Source organism: Clarias gariepinus, chromosome 7 (genome assembly GCF_024256425.1).
Source record: "Clarias gariepinus isolate MV-2021 ecotype Netherlands chromosome 7, CGAR_prim_01v2, whole genome shotgun sequence".
In the NCBI taxonomy this organism is placed as follows: domain Eukaryota; kingdom Metazoa; phylum Chordata; class Actinopteri; order Siluriformes; family Clariidae; genus Clarias; species Clarias gariepinus.
In genome coordinates, this window is record NC_071106.1 from 40,537,501 (window position 1) to 40,560,264 (window position 22,764).

The following is a 22,764-nucleotide window of genomic DNA, read 5'->3' on the forward strand; positions in this document are numbered from 1 at the left end:
GTCATGTGACTTGCTGTTTAGGGAAGCAGGCGAACACCTGAGGAAGTGAGCACTCTGATTTGTGAGCTAGCGGCTCCCTCGCCTCCTTCGCTGATGGCACACACTTCAATGATATACGTTCCTCCTTCTGGCAGCGTGAGAACCGCCGCCGTGTTGGGGGTCCTCATGACCTGACTGTGACCACGCCCCTCCTGACGTAGCAACACCTGAACAAAAAACAGGAATCACACTAAATACCGAACACTTGGATCAAAGTAAATAAGTGTATGTATATGTGTGTGTGTGTGTGTGTGTAAGAGAGAAACACACCCTATAGCCGATGACATCAGACTCGTTGTCCAGAGCCTTGACTGGTTCCCAGGATAGCGAGACGTTATTCCCCTCCTGAATCCACATCACATTGGCTGGAGGGTGACTCGGTGCTGAGGAGAGGAGGACAGAGAGACGCTCATCATCTACAGCACAAACATCAGCTATGAAAGCACATTTTTCTCTTCAAACAATAAGAATAGTGATATATTAGATGCAGCACTTAAACCTGTCCCTGTCCCAAACCCTCTGAGCCTCAGGAAGACCTTCTGCATCAGTCCTGGGTTTGTTGCTTCTCTTATTATTGTATGTTTAGGTATCTAGTTTGTACTATTCTATTTTTATTCCCGATTTTCTCCCTAATTTAGTTGTGTCCAATTCCTCCCCGTCACTAGGGGGCTTCACATTAAGGCTACAACTACCACTCAGTCGGGAGGGCCGAAGACTATCACGTGTTTCCTCCGAACCACGTGACGTCAGCCGACCGCATCTTTTTCGAACTGCTTGCTCACTTGGGGGCGGAGTAAAACACTCTTAGCCGTGATTAATGTGGGAGCACTAAGTACCTCTCATCCCTCCCCCCTGAGAGAGCTCGGCCAATCGGCTCTCTCTAGACCTCCGGCTGCGAGAGGTTACAGCATCACCCGGGAATCAAACTCAAAATCTCAGGATAATAGGGCGAGCCCTTACCACTGCGCCACTCGGAGGCCCCTGGACCATTCTATTTTAAAACTAAAGAAACATAATTTATTTTTGAGCAACTGAATATTTAGGACCAAACATAAGCAGGTTCTCCGAGGGTATAGTATAGTATAGGGCACTGTGTCTCAGGACCCACGGACACCTGCATGAGCCTCCAATGTACACCAGCTGTGTGTCTTTACAGGACGTTCGGACTTCCAGGTTTCTGGTACAGTAAATAGAGGAGGGAGAGGAGTGTTGCTGTTCTTCACCTCTCTCATCATTCCCTACAGCAGACGATGGGACGGGATTCCTGTCTCTTCCCCCAGCACAGGTCTCATTTCTGACTTACAATAACCACGTCTGCCACATCTCACACTCACTACAGAACAGATAATAATAATCATAATAATCATAATCATAATAATCATAATGACCACACCGCTGTCTCCTGTTGGCAACACACTCCCAGCTCATAACATCAGCCTCAGAATATAAATGTTCAATCCATGAATAAGAAATACCCGTGTACAGATCCTAAAAGCATGTCATGGATTAGAATGTGTGATGTACTTGTCCAAAACCTTTTCTTTTTTAGATAAAAACTATGACTGTGTGAGTCGAGTTTAAACAGTTCATGAAGGACGCTGTTTGTTATAAGACATTTCGATAGAATTTTGTAATCAATACATAAAAGTGACAAAAAAAAAAGTGCCTCAAGTTTTAAAACCCTTTGGTTGCTTTTGTGGAAGAGGAAGACCTGACCATGTGCAACTGCTGGTAATTTCTCGTATTTAAAAAATTAGAAAGACTTTTGATTGTACAGAATAACAGAACAGAAGTCCTGAGAGTATAAACTCCCTTTATGTCTCTATATAATCCCCTGATACACTAAAGCACTTATCCTAGTGTCTCACTAGAGCCTGGACACCATCAAGGTAGAAAGTTCTTAGTACACCAGAGTCATGAGCGGACTGTCTGTCTGATTCACCACTGAAACGCCGGCCTTTCAGGAACTCCTTTAATGGCTTTTCCAAACATGTGGAGATGTCTTGGAGATCAGGACTGTACGAAGGACGGGTCAGGAACTCCCAGCCGAGTTCCTGTAACGTGAGAGTTCCTGGGTTCGCCATTCAGGAACGTACGGCCTTCTTTAAAACGTTCGCACCATTCAGATGTTTCACTGAGAGTCTCATCACTTTTTCTTCATTTAGCAGAAATTTCAGCATCTCAGTTTGGCTTGGAAATTTCGGTGGAAATCCATGGACTGCTCACCTGGTGGGGAAACTGCGTTACCATAATGGCGAGTCCTTGTGGTTGTGGTTCCATCAGGATTAGGGTCAGAGTTTGAGGCATCAACATCTATGAGGATTATGGGTGCTGATCATGAAGATAGGAACCCAAAGCTCTTTTCTCCACACGCATTAAAAACTCTATTGAGGAGCGTGTTTATATTTAAACATTAAACATTTACAGATAAAAAGTCCGTCTCTTTGACTTCTGCCTGTACTTTACCCCGACCCGCTCGAGCTCAATGCTTAGTGATATGTGCGCTTAACCTTTCTGAAAATAAAACTGCTTCTCCAGCACTAAAATTAGTCTCATGACTTAAAAAAGATTTCTTCCCCCTGCATTTTCCATTCTGTCTCACTTTCTTTTCCTCTATACGTTCCTTAGAAAACGACTACAGCAGTGTTTTATGCTTAATAAATTTCGTGACTACAGCTCGTTTATTCCTATTCCTGTCCTCACTGATATTAAAAGTTCCTGCTTCCAGCTTCTCCATAAGATGGAATAATGAGAGAAAAACCATTTGTGAGATAGATATTGCTTTTGTTGGCCCAGTTGCTTAAATGAAACATCTTCTTCAGCTTTGATAATGAAAAATCTAAAACATCTTCTATATTAGAAAAAAATCTGCGATGTCCACAACCTTTCCAAATATTGTCTGGGATTTATTACATCCATTCGTGATCTTTTTTTTTACCGTCTCCAGCAGTGTCTGTAACCACACCAGCGGGCTCCATGACACTCCAATTGCTCCACTTTCCGTCACTCTTCAACCACCACGACCTCCATGATGTTCTCACTGTCGCTGCTCATCACAGCACTCTTCATCTCCGCACCAGACACAGCAGCCTTTCTCTAACGGCACTATCATTCTGTGTTGCCACGCCCCACACTGTGTGCTCACTCCTCCACCTTCAACCATTTTGTCCTCCAGCGGGAGCTCTGCAGCGTCTCCATGCCCGCTCCATGCCTGTAGGATTTATTTTTTGTGTGATTCTGAAGGAGATCTCAGGTTAGTCAGCACATGTCGCCTCAACAAAGTGACGTCTGTTTACAGATTCATGCACAATTTTCTGAAACAAGCTTGTTTGATCGAAGGGTTCACAATCTCATAGCTCTGCTCAGTTGCACCACTTTGATGGATCGCAGTGCGTGTTCTCGTGCTGGTGGTGTTTTGCGTACTTACGGTTTTTCTTGGTGTTGGTTCTGATCGGAGCGCTCGGTGGTCCCTGGCCAATGCTGTTGAAGCCCTTCACCGTGATGTGGTACTGTGTGCTCCCCTCCAGACCCGTAATCAGCATCACCGTCTCATTTCCCAGCGTCCGCTTCCTCTTCCCCGTCTCCTCCTGCTCCGAGTCTCTCCAGTAGTTCACCTGTTAGAGGACAAGAAAACACTCCAAGTTGCAGCTTCATTCAAAGAGAAACTGAGAGAGAGAAAGAGAGAGGGAGATGCTGATGAGAAAAAGAAAAAAAGTCTGCTAATGTTGTCTAATATTACATCATTTAGTTTAAATAACTCTCGTGCATTTTGCATGAAGAGCGTAATAGCTGAGCGTGTAATATCCTGCAGCGCTGAAGGGCGACGATTCCTCTTCCTGAAGACACAATGGTGCTGTTCTCTTTTATTAGATAATCTTTCTTATGCAGATCACACACACACACACACACACACACACAAAAAAAATCTTGTTCAACATGTACACTAAATATATAAACACACACATAAACACATAAAACAATTTAAACAATTCGTACACACTGAAACCTAACGCTATCTATAAGCCGCTATCCATAAACCCCGCCCACACACACCCACGCCCCCCTCACCTCGTAGCCCTGGGGTCGTCCCGGTCCTGGGCTCGGTGGTTTCCATGTGACCTTCACCTCAGAAGAGGACATGGCGTACGCTTTAACGTCAGATGGTGCTTCACGTGGCTCTGTGTGGAGAGACACACCATCATGATAGTGTTGTGTTCAAGGTGAAGCTGCTACTCGTAATTCCCCGCATACACACGGTAAAACCACCGAGAACACCCCTAACAACTTATTTCAGCTCGGAGTAGTCGTCTCAAACAACAACTCCTCCCCCGCTAATGATGAGTGACGTCACATCAGCATGGAGACTGTGAGCAGTGTAACGTCCCGTCTCTATGCGTTAATGAGTTTATAGCATTATTACTGCTAATATCCACTTGCTCCTCTGAGTCCTCACCTCCTTCAGCGGAGAACACGGTCACCACTTTACTGAAGGGTCCGTCTCCTTTGTTGTTGTACACGCCCACTTTTACCTCAAAAGGCGTGAGAGGAGGAAACGTCTCGTCCCTGTACTTATACGTGGTGGAGTCCGCTGACGTCACCATCTTTTCCTTCCACGCTCGAGTCCCGTTGGCACGAAACGCCACGATGTAGCCGAACCCGTCTCCGTTCTGGAACTCCTCAGATACAGGCTGAAAGGAGATGAAAGATCACGAAAGAGTAAGAAGAAGAAGAAGAAGAAGAAGAAAAGCGTTCTGACTTGTGGATTATTTTTCTGTGTGACTGTTAATATGTTCAGAGCTCACAGACGGCCAGCGATGGAGAGACGCAGCATTAGAAAATGAGCCGTGATTGGGGGAAAAACGAGAGAAAATTGTTCTTGATGGTGATGGATTTTTCACTCGCTCTTATTTTAGGTGACAATTTGCTCCTGCTGAGTTTAAAGTGAAGGAAGAAAAAAGAAAAAAAGAAAAAAAAGCTCTTAATAAGAGAAAGATTCACAGCAATTTGCAGCTCACAGCAACGTCCACGTGGGAGGAGATCCACAACACGCCCGCAAACGCCAAAGCACTCTCATCCACGCTCATCTCTTATTCAGGAACGAGCCGCAGCTTTAAAATGTACAAACACGGCCATAACGAGTTCCAGTCTCGGTGTCTTACAGCTAAAGAGCTTCCTTTGTTAGGCGAGAAGGCGCTAAATGGCACGGATCTGCAGCAGAATGTCATGACGCCCCCTGTGGAGTCCACAGAGCTTCAGCCGTAATAAAAGAAATCGCTTGTGAATGTCACATCACACGTCAATTAAACACGCAGTGACGCAGTGTGTGTGTGTGTGTGTGTGTGTGTGTGTGAAAGAGGAAACATCAGGGCAGCGAGCGATGTCTGAGCAGCAGTCACGACGGCTGTGTGCAGGAAAGTTAGGAACCAACTGTGAGGAAAAGTTACCCATAAGGCCGTGCGGTCGTGCGATCGCAGCTTTTTCTCCTCTCACATGTCATTAGTGATCTTCTTAAATGAATAAATAAATAAACACACACACACACACACTTCATTTCCCCGGTTTCTGTGTGTATGACGCTTTTCCTAAACAGGTGAGACGAGAAGCCGTCCACAACACCTGCTAGCCATTTAATAGCATCAAATGCAATCTATTAAGGGATATAGAAATTTAATTAAAATGTGAGCTAGCAGAATTACATCTTGGCCAAATTTAATAAGCGGCAAACACCTGTACTCACTGGGCTCCCCGCTCTGCACTTGGCAGCGTCGCTGTCTGTCACGCTGTAATCTGTGTGATTTGTACATGCTTCACTATAATCATGGCCCCTAAAGACCGTCACCAAATGAGCCGTCATTCCGCAGAGGAGCGATAGGACGGAGTGCGCGGCAGCTTCGCTCTAAACTCCGCTAGGACACGTTACCGTGCTTGTCTAATTAACTTGCTGCAGTGTTTCTGGAAATGACTCGTCTTCCATCATGCTGACACACTCGCCTGCTCGCTTTAAAACCAGCTCTGAGAAATCAGAGGACGGTGACGAATACTGCAGCTAAAGAGCCGAGAGAGGCGAGGAGCGGAATGAGGTCCGGGGGCTGTTCCTAATGGGGCATTCGCACTCTCTGTGCACACTCTAATGAGGTGCACTTGATGGGTCTGTTTAGCCATTTATCCTGTTTAATAAGGAGAACCTCGTCTCTAACAACTAATCCTGCGTGAACAAAGGTCAGCTCCTGGTCTAATAAACACGCACACACACTCACACACACACACACACACACACACACACACACACACACTTCCGTCCTCTATTGTTAGCACACAACACCTGAAGCGGGATCTAATTTCAAAATATTTCACCTTGTGTATTGTTAGACCTGTGTACACTGATAACCAACACTTTGTTATAATAGTCACGCTACATTAGCCTTCGTAGCCGAAGCGCCGTGAACACGCCTGCCTCTGATTTTCACTGGTTTTAAGATTATCTCCCATATTTCCTGGTTTAAGCTGGAACGGTAAGGTTTCCCCACATCTCCAGGAGGGAGGAGTTTGGCTGCTTTGCCATTTCTCAGTCACATGACCAGCTGTGATTTTTGTCATATTAGCTTTGAGAAAGAGCGCGGTAAGGGACCGAGTGTTTATAGCTGCAGTAACGTAAAGGAGAACAGGACCTCTCTCACTTCACAAGCAATTAATGTGACTATAAAGGGATAAAATGCTGCTGATCAGAGGGTTGAGGGGACTTGAGCTCCACCACTGCTGGGTTTCCTCCAGAGGTGGGAGGTAACTGCGTACATGTATTGTTCATGCTTTTGTTTTCATTACTACAAATTGTACATATGCTTTATTACATTTAGGAAAATAAAAGCAAATATTTTAATTTTAGCGTAGACCGCTGATTAAAGTGTGTAAGTGTGTGACTTGCCTTTCCTTCGAGACACACCAATAACGTAACAGGTGTTTTAACAGATTTACAAGAAAACAGCACATTTATAATTAGGAGAGAGAGAGAGAGAGAGATCTTTTACTATAAAAGGCTCCTGTAAGCTAACACACACTCAGTCATTTTAATACTTTAGTAAATTTTAAAGTTCTACTTTTGATAAATTTAGTAAATGCAGGAATTCTACTTTTACTTGAGTAAAAGAAAATGCTGAAAGAAAATCTGAACTTTTACTCAATCACAGCACCTGAAGACGTCCTCAACACCAGTCCCAAGTCTTGCGAAAAGGTTTTGCTAGATTACAGCAGGAAGCGCTCCAGGGTAAAACATATGCTGATAACCTGCAGATCAAAGAATCTGGTTTGGTGACGCCAAGAAAGTGACGAAAAAATAAATAAATTGGGGGATTTGGTACGCTGCTGATGTGTCAGAGGGAGAAAACACTTGGGGACATGCTGTCAGAGGAAACTAATCAGCCTCAGAGTGGTAAGTGTAAGTCGGCTTTACCCCCATCCAGCATCCACTCAGTTAACACAGACAGTGTTCTGTTAAATGACTTCCAAATGTCACAGCCTAGAAATGCCATTTAGAAATGTCACGTTTGGCCCAAATCTGCTCCTGATGGCCTGCAGAGGACGGGGTATTGTTGGAGAAGGGCTGACAAGTGAAGGGGGCTGCTGGAGAGAACATTCAACATGGTGAACTTCATAGAGGTGCGTGCTTTTGTTAAACAAAACTGAATAAAACTGAAGTGGAGTTTTATTTGCAAAGCATCTCATGGCGGTCGCTTGTGTTTCAGAGCTAGAACTTCACACCACGACTCCACCAGCACCCCCTTGGAGTCCCGCTTGCTCCAAGGGCTGCGCCTAGGAGCGGAATGTGAAGAGCGAGACTCTTTATTGTAATTGAACTGAGAAATTGAACTAATGATTATGTTGAACTTATGGTAATAGGTTTTGAAAGGAATTATAAACACTACGAGGTGACGCAGTATCCGAGCGTCCCTCTCCATCTGGATGGAGCTCCTGTAATCTCTCACCGAGGCGCTGTTTCCTTCACATGAAGGTTATTTGGCTGGTGACAGTCGTAGCCGGTGTACTTATTAACTGCAAGAACAGCCATCACTTACAGCCCACATCTGTTCCTCCTCCCTGGTTAATCGCACTTTTAACTGCCCTCATTTGAGATCCTCCAGCTCTGTTCATTTTTAATGCATTAGCGTGCACGCTGAGATTCCCACTGCGATGCCCGCTGCCAAAGGTGCTCTCTCACCCGAGGAACGTTTCATCCTAATATCCTCTTAACACAGTGGGAGATTGATTAAATTTCGTCCAGAAGTTGTAAAGGGTTGGACCGTGAGCAGATGTTCCAGGCGCAGGCCTGTGTTTACAGGGAAACCGCTTTCAAAACTGAAGGTTAATTATGGCGTTCAGCCTTCATCTGAGACCATCTATTCCATTCTCATCTATTCCATTTCTCCCACAGCCTCGGTGTTGAGACAAAGACAAAACCACATCAGGACATCCTTACTGACGGAGACGTCACTGAGGTGTTTCACACACAAAGTCCCCTTCCACTAAGAGCTGGTGTTGTTATAAAGCTAAGGAGATAAAACTTCATAAAGTCAGTTAATATTTGTTTTGTGTGAATTACGCTGTATACTGTGTGCGGAATTGTTGAGCAGTTGACAATTCCGACCTAATTGATTTTTCCATGCATATTTAACTCCAAAAAACTCTATAAAAACTCTATAAAAACGTGAATGCCTACAGGATTGAAGTGCTCTCAGGTGTATTTATGCAATGAGGGAGGGTGTGGCCTAATGTTAGTAAAACCCTATATCTCTGTGTATCCATTTTTAGGCAGCCTCTTTACCCCAGGCACAATGGTCCGAAAAAGAGATTTAACCCACAGTGGAAAGGCATAAATTGTAAAATGAGTTTCAGACGGATGCAACACTTAAAACGGCCAAACCACTGAGGCGTGAACACCAGACAATCAGACAACAGCAACAGCAGGAACGCGTTATACTTCAAAACTGCAACCTACCCGGAGTGTCAGGGGTCAGAGACATGGTGAAGGGGAGAAGGCTGGCACACGACCACAAGACTCACAAGTTATAAGGTGAACACTGTGCCAAGAAATATAAATCTTTTTAAAGCTTTAATGGACGGACTTCATGAGAATGACTCGTGATGGACCAGATGGATGGACCTGGAGGAGCTGGTTAGAACTATCTGGGGCCAAAAAAAAAAGACATTCACTCTAAGATTTTATTCAGTCACATTTAGCTTTAATCACACACATACACACACACACACACTGTACAGTATGTAAGCAGTTCACTACATATCGTACTGTGTATGACTGTGTATATGACAAATAAAATTTGAATTTGTAGTGTCCACTTCATGTGTGTAAATGATTCCTCATGCTCCCAGAGCCGCTCTGTCACACTCCTGGAATACGGCCGTATCATCAGTGAAGATGAAACCCTCCATAGATGTGATGACCTGGTGGTTCAGTACATTCAGGTGGTCAGCTGACTTCATTTTATTGCCCCATAACGTTACTGAGTCTAGACCTGAGTAACTGATCAACCCCAGATCATAACACTGTCTCCAGAGGCTTGTACAGTGGACACTATGCATGATGGGAGCATCGCTTCATGTCCTTCCCTTCTCACCCTGACATGCCCATCAATCTGGAATAGGATCAGTCTGGACTCATCAAGTCCAGTCTTTATGATCCCGAACAAACTGAAGAATTTATTCTGATGAGTCTCAATAACAAGTGATTTAATTATAGATACACAGCTGTTTAGTCCCAATCCTGAGAGTCCTCATCACACCGTGTCTGTGTGTGTGTGTGTGTGTGTGTGTGTGTAAATGCTCTTACTGGCTCTGGTTTCTACTGGATATTCTTTACAATGCAGCTTCACCCAGTGTTAAAGTGGTCTCTATTCAGGAGGGTTTTTCCCCACTGCATTTCTTCCACAAAGTTGACAGTTACAGGTTTTGATGATGTGTTGGGTTCTTAACCCGGTTCCAGTATCTTGTCTCCTTAGATATTTTCTTTGCTTGATTCAGCCCAATAATTTGATCCTCCTGAAACGGTGAGTCTCTTTCCCAGGCAGGGTGTTTTCCCCTGAGGTGTTGAGGTTTATAATCATTCGATTGGCTGAGAGTACTGTATCTGTTCAACAACTAAATGAATCCTCAGGAATACAACAACCTACCTAATAATTGTTTACACGGTGTAGATGAAATTTTTCATTATAACATTAGTTTATTTACTAAAAGGCAGTAGAAGTTTTATATCTTCTTCTTTCAGAAAACCCTGAACCGTTCTTCAGTCTGTATTACTATAACTAACAAACAATACTTCAAACTATTAAATATATAGAATAGAATTATAAATAGTTTTATCAGTTTTTGTAAAGCTTTGTGAACACATTCAAGATGTGAATTCAGAAACACCTGCATGTTCTGCTTGTGTCTCTAATGGGAACACATCGCTCCATTCGTCGGCAGACACGCTATCTAATTTAAGACACGGTCGGTCCAAAGTGAGACCGACCGCGTCGACCCGTCACACAGCAGCAGGAGAAGGTCCGTCTTCACCAGAGAAAAGCCTAAATGTAGAGCAGAGCTAACAAATCTGACCCAGGCGTGCATCTATATAATTAAAAGCAGCTTTCTGAGAGAAGCTCATCATTTAAACATTACTTTTGAGCTCGGCGTGAATTTCAATCGGTTCCAGGCGGCTCTGAATAACTCGGTGCGATGAGACAAACCTCATAAAAGCAGCAATTACGTCTGGCTTCGGTTCTCGACGCTGAAGTCAATTAACAACATGAATTCATTTAGACAGGACCGCTGAGCATTTTATGCTACATTCATTAGCATAGTGTTAGCTTTTGGCAGACTCACCTCCCAGGATATGACGAGCTCGTGCCGGCGTCCGTTTCCTCCGCTCACGTTTGCTGGAGCGACCGACGGAACTGTGGACAAGAGCGAGAGAAAAGCGTGAATCTGCAGCAGGACTCGACAAATCCTTCGTTTCAGATCAGAGTGAGCGCCAAAACTTTTACTCTGCATAAAGGTAATGTACATTTACTACAAAGAAGGACTCCTAAGCTAATGTTCTGCCTCACACACACACACACACACACACACAATCTCTCATCACAGTGAGGATCGCGAGATCCGACAGTGAAATCAGGGACGCTAAACAGAAAGCAGTCGCGCGGATCAGAAGACGCGCTCGAGGCTTTACTGCAATCTGAGCTACTCGGGTGGATCGGACTCGCTGGAGCTCCGCTAAATGTCACCTGTTCTCCGGGTGTGAACCTGATACACACCGAGTGGAGCAAGCTGAAATGTGCTTGTGTGTGTGTGTGTGTGTGTGTGTGTGTGTGTGTTCCATCCTCACCGGGGTTAAACACTCGGCTTTCTCCATAAATCTATTACACTGATGAGATTTCGCCTGCAGGTCTGAACACCTAAAGCCGGTTAAATTCACGTAAAGGACTCGCTCTGACAAACACCTTCATAATCACAGACTTTTAACAGACTGAAGAATGAACCATCTACACAGGCGTACAGCAAGAGACTAAAACTAATGTACATCCTCTATGTACAAAATAATAATCAGGACCATCTGAACTGAGCACAGCTACGAGAGACTCATCAGCATCAGTGGAACAGACAGAGACTTCCACGCTCAGGGCGTGAGACGCTCGCGCATCAGCGTGATCCGTGCTGAAGACAAACGGACAGAGGGGAGACTCCGATAACACGCTAAAGTAGATACAGACGTCAACGTTACTCGCAAGTTATACTGTACGGTCTGTTTGTGAGCGACTTGTTGTTTGAGACTTTTTCCTTTTGCATGATTTCGATTCGAGCGAAGAGCCGTGCTAAATGTTTAGTTTCTAAGCACACACACACTCTGAGACCCAGATTAAATACATTAACATCCCAATACTAATTAATCCTATTATGCTGTTACACCCGCACAGAGAAGACGGAACATCTTAATCAGAGAGAACAGAATTAACACAAACGTAGACGTTATTTTATTGATTCTTCTTCTTAAAATGAATAAAATTGGATTTAGTATTTTGTTGCTTTATTAAGTTACATATAAAACAGTTGAAATGCAGACTGATGGGACGCGCTGATAAAGTGTGAGTGATGTTAACGATCTGAAGGAGCTCCACAGAGTGAGAATGCCGGCGCGGATCAGGATCAGACTCTCGCCACGCGCTAAATTTAACACTAACGTTCCCCGTTACAATAAAACTAACGTTACTGTATCTCCCTTTGCACGTTTCTATTTCTAATGATTTATTTAAGTGAGAAACGACATTACGGAGATCAAACTGTCTCGTTCAGGCCGACGTCACTGGAACACTTTATATATTCAGGTAAAATTCCCGTTAAACATCAGCTTATGAGTTTAAATCCCCGACCGAGAGCAGTGATGTGACACACACCTGCTTCTTTGGTCCGGACCGGCCTGGACGGTGCACTAGGGTCGCCTGTACCGATGGAGTTGGTGGCCACGACCCGGAACTCGTATTCCACCCAGGGGTTGAGCTCCACTGCCATGGCGGACTCCATGTCTCCGGTCACCGGGTCTGGATCTGTAAAGAACACGAAGCCTTCAGAAATCCTACAGCTTTTAGAATCACCTGTGATCCTCTGACCGACCGAACGGCCTTCATCAGCATCGACACCTCACCGCTCCACTGATCACACCTGAACCCAGACGTCTGATCACACACGCTTTCTATCTGCCCTCGTCCTCTTCTGCCTTCTTTATTCCTCCTCCATCACTTCATCGCTCTGCTGTGCCGCTAAACTCTGTCACCTCAAACACGCTGATTATTATTTTTATCTCTGACATTTTAGAATCAACTCGTTTCAGCAAAGTCTATACGAGTGTTTTTCCTACTAATCATGGTTGAAATTTAAAAGCCGAAGTTTTGAATCTGGATCTTGTGTATTGGAGGCCTGGCTTTACTGCCACTGATCATCTCTCACGTCTCCTTTATCGTGTTATTGGTGCGGCGGCAGCGGCGGAACAGGAGGCCGAGTTCCTGCTTTCAGATTAATAAAGGAGACGCTTATCTCTGCTGAGGAATGGAAACATTTCTTAATTTCTTTTATAAAAACAAGACTAATAATACCGCTCCACCCTGTTCTCCACCAACATATCTCCTTATCAGTGTCAACACACACGCACGCACGCGCACACACACCAGTTGTGTCTCTGCCGAGTTTGTGATATCTTTTGCCACAGCTGTTTCTGTTCCAATCTTAGAACACACTGCTAAATCAGATTCCTCCTCTCTCCTGTCACGTTCATGTCAGTGCCACATCTCACACGCTGTAGGTTATATAACCAGAAGGTCAGAGTGTCTGTTATCTCAGTTTCTTTCAAATTCTGGCCTCCATGTTTCCATAATAAATAATGATCCTGGCCAAAGCCACCAGACGGGCGCTGCGCACCGGATTCAGTGTCACTGCCGCTGCCAGGTCTGTGCTCTCGAATGAGAAACATCCTTCTGTTTTTAGCATCGCCACGCTCCTGTTCCTCCTGATGCCAGTGTTGGGTTTCACACCGTACGGAAAATCACAACATGCTTCTTTTTCACATGGCATTACAGCTGCTGCTCTTTTCCTCTGCAACAGACAGACACCTGTCAAAGTCACCCTGTCCCTGTGGCACACCTCCTCCGTATCAAGGGTTACCCCGAGAACCATGTGCTACAGAATCTGGGATCATCAACTACATGGGGTTGTTTGGTTGCAGTTCTACAGATCCTCTCATAAACCAGCAGAAACGTCACAGGTACCACTGGTCCACCCTCGTTAGACCCTGGTACTGCTGCTCCACTCTCATTAGACCCAGGTACCGCTGCTCTACCCTCTCTAGTCCCAGGTACCGCTGCTCCACCCTCGTTAGACCACAGGTACCGCTGCTCCACCCTCGTTAGACCCAGGTACCACTGCTCCATCCTCTCCAGTCCCAGGTACCGCTGCTCCACCCTCGTTAGACCCAGATACCGCTGCTTCACCCTCTCCAGTCTCAGGTACCGCTGCTCCACTCTCATTAGACCCAGGTACCGCTGCTCCACCCTCTCCAGTCCCAGGTACCGCTGCTCCACCCTCTCTAGTCCCAGGTACCGCTGCTCCACCCTCTCCAGTCCCAGGTACCGCTGCTCCACCCTCTCCAGTCCCAGGTACCGCTGCTCCACCCTCTCCAGTCCCAGGTACCGCTGCTCCACCCTCTCCAGTCCCAGGTACTGCTGCTCCACCCTCTCCAGTCCCAGGTACCGCTGCTCCACCCTCTCTAGTCCCAGGTACCGCTGCTCCACCCTCGTTAGACCCAGGTACCGCTGCTCCACCCTCTCTAGTCCCAGGTACCGCTGCTCCACCCTCTCTAGTCCCAGGTACCGCTACGCCACCCTCATTAGACCCAGGTACCGCTACTCCATCCTTGCTGCTCCACCACGGCACTAAGAAACCAAGAATCTATATTCTGTGCGCCATAATCACAAACTCTCACAAGTCTGAGAACATTTAACACAGTTTGGAGCTTTTAAGCACCAACACACTCCCACACATCATCCTTCCTCCACAGGGTTTGGCCCCACCCTCTCCATGCATTACAGAGCGAACCCCTCTGGTCATTCCCTCCAGTAATGGTCCACTCTTCTTCTCTACATGGCCTTTATGTGACCGGGATTATAAGACATGAAAAATAATTCTGCACAAATGAAAAGCTAAGCCTTCATGAGAACATTATAAACCTTAAAGGCCAGAGTAAGAACATTCCGCTAAATAGACTTTTTCCACAACTACTCCCCGTACAATTACCACTCAGACACATTCACACCTCGGCACCAGTTCCTGCCTCTCCTACACTGGTGCTTCATCCAGGGTCTGCAGGCTTCATCAGCTAATGCACTTTAAAGTGAGACCCGGTTCCTCTCGAACCCGAGCCGATGTTTGCGAGAGAGAGCGAACAATGATGGAGCCTCTTTCCCTGCTCTCACTAATTTCTTACTCAGCGCTCAGGATTCAAACACACACACACACACACACACACACACACACACACACACTTCACCAGTTCTCCTTATCTGGTAGCTGTGATTTGAACAGATTAAATAAGTGGGAAAAAGGTCCTTATGAAGCTACTTTCGCTGGAGAATTACAAGAGGTTTTAGCGCTCGGTGTCTGAAATGAAGCGATTTAACTCCTCGCTGGAGAGTAAAAACACGTCAGAGAACTCTATTATGTCCCAAATTACTCCAAAAATAAGAGGATTGTTATACTTTCAGAGGAGCAAGAAGGTTAATTTCATAATAACCCAGGAGTTAATTTGGCGTGAGATTTAAGCCAATGACATTTATTCCAAGCACAGCAGACAGACATTTAATAGAAGGCCAATGAGGAAACAGGAGAGACGCTGACACGGGATCAGACGCTGATGTTCAGAGACTGAGCGGTGAATAATTAGAGAAGGTTGGAGCTCGTTAAGATCACGAGGAGAGAGTGATGCCTCATCTCCAGTCACATCTCCAAATGCTCTGCTCTCAGTTTCACATGCTCAACACAGCTATACACACACACACACGCGCGTCTCCATACTGATTACCGGTCTTGACTGTCTGCCAGCCGAGGGAGAATGGGCTGCGAGCCTGCAGGTTGTAGGTGCTGATGGGGCTGTGATTGTCCACACCGTGACTCCAGGACAGCGTGGCTGTTGTGTCTGTGATCTCCTCCACAATCACCACTCCAGGAGGTCCTGGTGGACCTTCACACACACACACACACACACACACACACACACAAATGAAAACATGTTGATTAGTAAATGAAGGCATATAATCAGTGAGCTGGTGAAGGTGGACCATGTGATCAACATGAAGACACATCTGTGATATAAGAGGAAAAGAATAACATTCATGTGTGCTGTTCTGGGAAAATAATCCGCTTCGGTGACGTACCCGTCTCTCAAACTTTGTACCCGTCTCTCATGATTATTTAATGCCATTTTAAACAGGTTGCCTCATCACGCTTTATCCCTCACACATGATCTGAATTATTAATCTGTTAGAGTTTAACCATGTTAATAAGGGTAATCTGTGCATATGTAATACCCCCCCCCCCCCACACACACACACACACACAGAGATAGCAGAAGACGTAGTGGACATGTGGATGGATTTCATTTCCCAGCTGAACAAACAGATGACGACATCAGAACAGGAACTCTCTCAGCAAAAACTCCTAAAAAATACACAAAAGCCTTTTTTAGTTATCTCTCTCTCTCTCTCTCTCTCTCTCTAACAGCTGGGTCAGTGATTACATCCAGCTCCTCACACTGTGTAAAGTCTCTGAGCACATGTTTACCTCCGACTCGTAATCTGTAAACATCACAACAAACAAACAAACAAACAACCCAAAACCTTCAGCGTCTCGGGAGGAACAACACCGTGACTGAGAGTCTGACGTCACCGCGCGAGCAGATACTCCGAGCGCGTGCGTTAAAGCGTAGAGCTGAAGGTGCATTTGCATGCGCGCGCATTAATATTCCACACACTGCGGCGCCGCGCGAGCGAGCAGGAGCTTTAAAACATAAAAGCTGTGAAACGGCGCTTCACTGTCTGAGGCTCCGGGAACCAGGAATCACGGTTACAGAGGAATAAACTGCTCACACACACACACACACACACACACACATCTGGAGCCTGACATAACTATAGCCCTGTATTTAATTTTCACACCCTGCAGGAGAAACCTGTACCATCTGCACTTCTCTGGTAAAAGTGTTAAAAAGTAAAATAAATGTTTGCACATAAGACAAAACCATAACGAACACGCGCTCACAGAAGACTGAGATTAACGCGTTTAGTTCATGAAACACCTGGCAGGTTGTGAGCGATAAGACGCACGAGCGCGACGTGAGGAGCACGGATCGGTCTTCAAATTAAAATCCTGTCTATTAGAGGCGATGGAGGCGGAACAACACCGACGTCCGCTGCACGCGGCGCCGCTACCTGTCTGACTGTGAAAGACGCTAATTAGCAAAGTTAATGTAATAAATTAGATAAGCGGTTGGCACAACACAAAGCTGTGATAGACAAGTAATTAGCACTGTGAAGCCACGCTAGGTCGTTTTTAACTCTACATTTTTTAAGAATCAGTGACAATAAAAGCGCAATAATCACTCGCACCCTGACACTGATGATGATGAGGATGATGATGAGGATGATTCGTCTCCTACACACTGCGCAGAAGCAGTTAAGCAACGCCAGCTGTTATTGTTTGTTAATGGGTTCTGTGCACGTGCTCCAGGCGCGAGTCGCCTCACGCAGCTTCGCCACGGCGCCTGTTGCTTTCACATGCTAATTGTTTAGCCTTTAGCACATGGAGATCGTGTTCTGGATAACGAGCTCACCTCTGACGAGCAGCTCGGCTTCCGCTAGGACCGTATCGGCGCTCGTGTGAACCCGGCAGCTGTATTTCCCAGCATGCTTCAGGAGAATGTTCCTGATCATCAGATCCATCGTGGAAGACTGCTAAAGAGAGGGAGAACGGGATGAAGACACGCATACACACAGAGACAAAAGACCTTCCTGACACCTGAGGAATGAGCTGATTAGTAGAAGATTCCCGCTCTGATCACATGATCCCTCTCCACCGACTCTGCGGCGGGGAAATGAAGATGAAACTCTGTGTAATTTAATGTCCAGAGGCAGCTGTTTCGCACCCGGTCTCATCAGGACCGCAGCAGATCAATCAGGAGCGCGAGGACGGCTGACCTGATGCTAGTGAAGAGAAAAAAACACCAAGGGCGAGGGAAGGTGGTGACGGCTTCGTTCATCTTCAGTGAGAGCTTCATCATGTTGAGGGTGTGTGTGTGTGTGTGTGTGTGTGGAGTTTGGGTCTGTCCCAGGAACACTGGGAATGTATTAGGGTACCGAAACAACCTGGACATTACGCCAGTTCATCACAGAGTGAGCTGGTCCACCTACTCATAGGATTCTGGGAGGAAACCGGACAACTTGAGGAAACACACAGCAACCATCAAAACCACCAGCAACATCAACACCACTAACACCAACGACATAAACGACAACGCCACCACCTACACCATAATGAGGCCCAGGTGGATGTTTATTGCGTCTTATTTAGATTTCTTTTATCTGAGACTAGGGCTGCTATGGCAAATCTGTTCATTTAACTACAGTAGTTTAGATTTCCTGAATATCTTCTCAATATGATTCTTATAATGTTTGTATTTAAACATATAAAAACCATGTTAGAGGACATCATTACAGCTCTCACAGCTTCAGCAGGGTTATTATGATTTGGTGCAGATTACCGAATGCTCTCGTTACTGAGTGTACATCACAGATCCCAAGGAAGCTCCAGCTTCACGGAAGCTCAAACCAAAAATTGTATAAAACTTTATATTCAGCACTTCTTGAGCAGAAATTAAAAATTAAAGTCACAGTTCAATACGTAGTGACCAGCCAAGAGTGGCTCGTTTGCTCTCTGTGCTGTTCATCATCATAATGTGATTTCTGCCACAATGCAATTTCCAAAAGTGTCCCTCTGACCATTTTTTTTACAACCCAGAACCCAATCAGCAATGTGTCTGCTGCTCCATGGCTGAGAAATGATAAGTGCTGGTATTAACACCTGGATCGGGGCTGAACACCGCCTCTAATCGGATATATAAAGGATTCGAGTCGGTTTGTGCTGGACTGCATCAGTCCTGCCTGACACTGATGAGGGATAAACGGCAGTTAGGAAGTCGTTGGAGATTTGTAACGTGATTGGAGACGTGATGAGGCTCGGGAGCGCCGGTGTGACCCGCGTTAGTCATGCTACACTCATGACATAAAACTGAGCTCCAGACAAAACAACCTGTACCGGAGTTTTATAGTAAATGATATAAAGTAACACCAGGAGTGTTCGGGTAAACATCATTAAAGTTTGGCGAGGTAAAGTTCTCCACAGATAAATGCAGTGACTTTTTAAAATTATAATCATAAGTGATTAGTGTACGGTGATTAATACGTGTGTAGTGTGTATGTGGGGCGTAGTGGTTAGCACTATCCGCCCAAGAACCTGCAGAACCCCCCCCCCCAGCCCCTGGAGGAGTGCGTGTGTGACCCTGAAGACCTGGTGGGAAGACAAGGCTACCCTCAGCACCACTGCGTCCGTGTACCTTAGTGTACAGAGCGAGTGGGCATTAGATGTCCACCTCCGCACCAGAAAAACCCAGACGAGCAAAATGCCACTCGAGAATAAAAAACACCCCCTAAAACATTTCTCTTGATGAGACTCTGAACTTTGAGAGGAGCACGAGGTCCATCAGGCAGAACCGTGAGCTCGCTGCCGCATGCGTGTGACTCGTGGTAATATGATCGACAGCCGGTCTTTAATCTCGCGTGACACTCGGGCCAGGCTGACCTTTTAAACCATCGATTCCCACTCGAGCTGGAGCTGGACCTGCTGTTACACGCTAACAAGAAAGCAAAGATGAGAAATTAAGATGAAACTGGTGACAGTTTGTTTTTACTGGATGAAGAAAAACGATCTGTCGCTCATAAATTAGACGATTAACACAAACTCGGAGTTCTCCACCTGCGGCTGCTCCGATCCGTGTTAGACGGATCTGTTGCTCAGGGTTTCTGATATTCTATAATAAATCTCTGAACACGTCAGGTTTAATATTTCCCTCATGGTTCTCTTCTAGAAATCTAAAGCGTAAACCTCACCTGAGCTCCTGAACACATCAGCCGAGCGATCTCTGTCTCCAGACGCACGTAACACACACTTCACTGCGCGTGATGTTTGTTTAAAGACCCACAGAGAAGGGGTTTATGGGTAATCATCACAGTTACACACACCTCTGTGTGCTGTTTGAACTCGAGGTACAGATTGGTTTGGACGAGACCCAAAACACCCAGACGGGAGGCTGGCAGAAGAGGCGTTTCAGGATCTTCAGGCTGGAAGAACACTGCAGCATCACTGAAGATGATTACTTTCCCATAATGGCATGTTTTATTTCTCCCTGCACATGGTGGGTTTCCTCAGTGTGCTCCAGTTTCCTTCAATTTCCAGATCAGATGTCTGTAGTGTTTGTGTGTATAGGTGATATGTACTACCAATCAGAATCAGGGAGTAATACTCTCTCTCTCTCTCACACACACACACACACACACACACACACACACACAATCCTTTTAAATGTAAATCAGTAAATCAGTGATTTATTGAAATTATCTGCTGCTCTCTCTCTCTCTTTCTCATCTATTGCACATATTCAGACATGACAGGAGACGGGAATCTTCTCCAGATGTTTATCAGATGTTTATCAGATGTTTATCAGCTCCGGTGGAGCAAAAGAGACGTCCTTACTGTCCTGATGAACTCAAAATGGCCGTCGTCTTGGCCGGCCCCCAGCGGCTGGTTGTTGAGCTGCCAGAAGAAGGAGATTTCGAGCGACGGGTCGTGTGAGGCTTTACAGCTGAGCACCACGCTCTCCCCCACCGTCACCTCCACACGCTTCGGGCTCAGATCCACCCTCATGGCCTCTGTAAGGACAAGACTGTCTCGCTGTCATCTCAGAAAACAGACAGAAACGCAGCAGAAAGCAGAGTTAATTCATTCACATCCTCTCCGTACATCTGCCTAACAATGAAAGCCGAAAGCGCTTCACGTCGGCGGATCAGTGATTTTCCCCAATCTGGCCTGTTTACATGCTGAGAATTTAATCGTCTCGTGAAGCAGCTGCTCTCGCGCTCGACACTAAATCTGCTGTAAGCTCTTCCTCTGTGGACCATCAGACCTTTCTGCTATAAAGCCTATTGTAAGCAAAGTGCTGAGAAGAGAAATGAGCAAACACAAGATGTGCTTTTTTTCACGCTCTGTACAACACTTAGCCGTGTGTATCTTTAACCCAAGAGTCTTTATAGCATCACCAGATCTGTGTGTGCATCCCACATCAACACCGCTCCGTTCGTATTCATAAAGAACAATTGCTCTTATTATTCTTATTCTTTCTGTAACAGGAGCATTTGGACCTAAGAGCAGAAATCTAATCTCCTTTGTGTAAGATCTTAACGAGCCTCAGAGAGACGGACCTCAGACGTCCCCGTTTCTCGGTGCGAGAGCGGCCGCGCTTGTAATCTGCTTCTCGAACAGCCTGTGCACGATTTCACACACTTCACACTCAATCATCTGCAGTAAATGAGGCTTCCATCAGATGCAGAGGAGCGATGAGGAGTCACTCACCTTTCACCAGCAGCGAGCTCGTCATCTCGGCCGAGCCGAACTGGTTCTCGGCGCGACACGCATAGCTGCCCTCGTCCGCGCGGCTGGCGTTGATGATCTGAAGTGTGTTGTTCCACAGAACCACCATTCTGTTGAAATCAGAGAAACGTGTTTAAACAGAGGAGAACACTGCAGTGGAGACTCGGAGAACTTCTCCAGCTCGCTGAATTGATCCTGATGTCTATAAACATTTAGAGAAACAGAATGAAGAAATGTTCAGAAGCTAAACAGAACCAGCATGAGAAAGTGGTCTAGAGAGAAATTCTCCTCTTTTATCAATTTATCTTACAAATGAACTTGACAAATATGTAACGAGTGAGTGAGGATGAGTTGTGTGTAATTTAAAATCTCCCTGGGAGTCTCCCAGAATTTAGCCGGTGGAGAGCGGAGGGATATTTTAGTCTCTCGTTATCCTGACATGCTGCACTGATGTAGGAGTTCAGCAACAAGAATAAACAAATTCCTCCATTCATCTACCTCCACTAGTTCCTCAGCAGTGACTCTGACTCAGTGGAACAGCAAAAGCCTGAAAAAATATTCAACATAAAGTATTTGAAAATATTTACTGAATATGGATTTACAGGCAAGAGAGTAAATGACCAGAAAAAAGCTAAAAGTCAACGTTTGGACTGGAAGATTTTTTTAAAATATAAATTTATTGGATTAACCTGAGGGCAGCACGGTGTTGACGTGGTTAGCAGTGTCGCCTTGCACCTCTAGGGTCTGGGTTCGATTCCCAGCCAGGCTCGATTCCCGTCTCTGAGTGCATCTGTCTCTGTGTTCTCCCCGTGCTTAGTGGGTTTCCTCCGGGTTCTCCGGTTTCCCACCACAGTCCAAAGATATGCAGATTAGGCTAATTGGCGTTCCCAAATTGTCTGTAGTGTGTATGTGTGTGTGCCCTGCAATGGGTCCAGGGTCTACCCCACCTCGTGCCCTCCTGGGATAGGCTCCGCCCCCACGACCATGAATACGGGATAAAGCAGTATAGAAGATGAGTGAGTGAGTGAATTAACCTGGTGCTCCGGGTGCTCCTAGTGCTCCTGCTGGTGTTCTGTCTTCATCATAAAGATTCAGAAACAAGGCTCACTGTTTATTTTGCGCTGCTTTCATTTACAAAACTGACCTACAGATAAAACTGTCAATAACAGCTCATTGTCTATGTTAATGAACAGATCAGTGAGGATTAGTGCAGGTTACCTTAAGAGATTTAAAGTTAACAAAGAAACAGACAACACAGGCATTAACCTCTAATTAGTGACGTCTTTATTAAAATGCTGTAAAATATTCACACACACACGTGTAACATTTACGTACTGTACACAGGACAGTGAAAAAGTTCTCACTGTTTCTATTATTTGGTGTGTGAGCTTCACAGATTTTTTTTTTTGTGATCAGATCTGAAACCAGCAGAAAGGC

At 45.6% G+C, this 22,764-nt stretch overlaps 1 protein-coding gene across 1 annotated transcript in view; it reads right to left on the reverse strand.

The window, feature by feature from the left end:
* cntn5 (contactin 5) overlaps positions 1 to 22,764 on the reverse strand; it is a 176,074-nt gene that overhangs the window by 1,616 nt on the left and 151,694 nt on the right. Inside the window, exons 13-23 of the mRNA XM_053500248.1 lie at positions 21,310 to 21,437; positions 20,434 to 20,609; positions 17,459 to 17,579; positions 15,653 to 15,811; positions 12,480 to 12,629; positions 10,912 to 10,982; positions 4,493 to 4,727; positions 4,108 to 4,217; positions 3,467 to 3,653; positions 310 to 422; positions 38 to 206 (exon numbers count right to left, since the gene is read on the reverse strand). Coding sequence (XP_053356223.1) covers positions 38 to 206; positions 310 to 422; positions 3,467 to 3,653; positions 4,108 to 4,217; positions 4,493 to 4,727; positions 10,912 to 10,982; positions 12,480 to 12,629; positions 15,653 to 15,811; positions 17,459 to 17,579; positions 20,434 to 20,609; positions 21,310 to 21,437 — 1,619 coding nt within the window. The remainder of the gene's footprint in view (positions 1 to 37; positions 207 to 309; positions 423 to 3,466; positions 3,654 to 4,107; positions 4,218 to 4,492; positions 4,728 to 10,911; positions 10,983 to 12,479; positions 12,630 to 15,652; positions 15,812 to 17,458; positions 17,580 to 20,433; positions 20,610 to 21,309; positions 21,438 to 22,764) is intronic.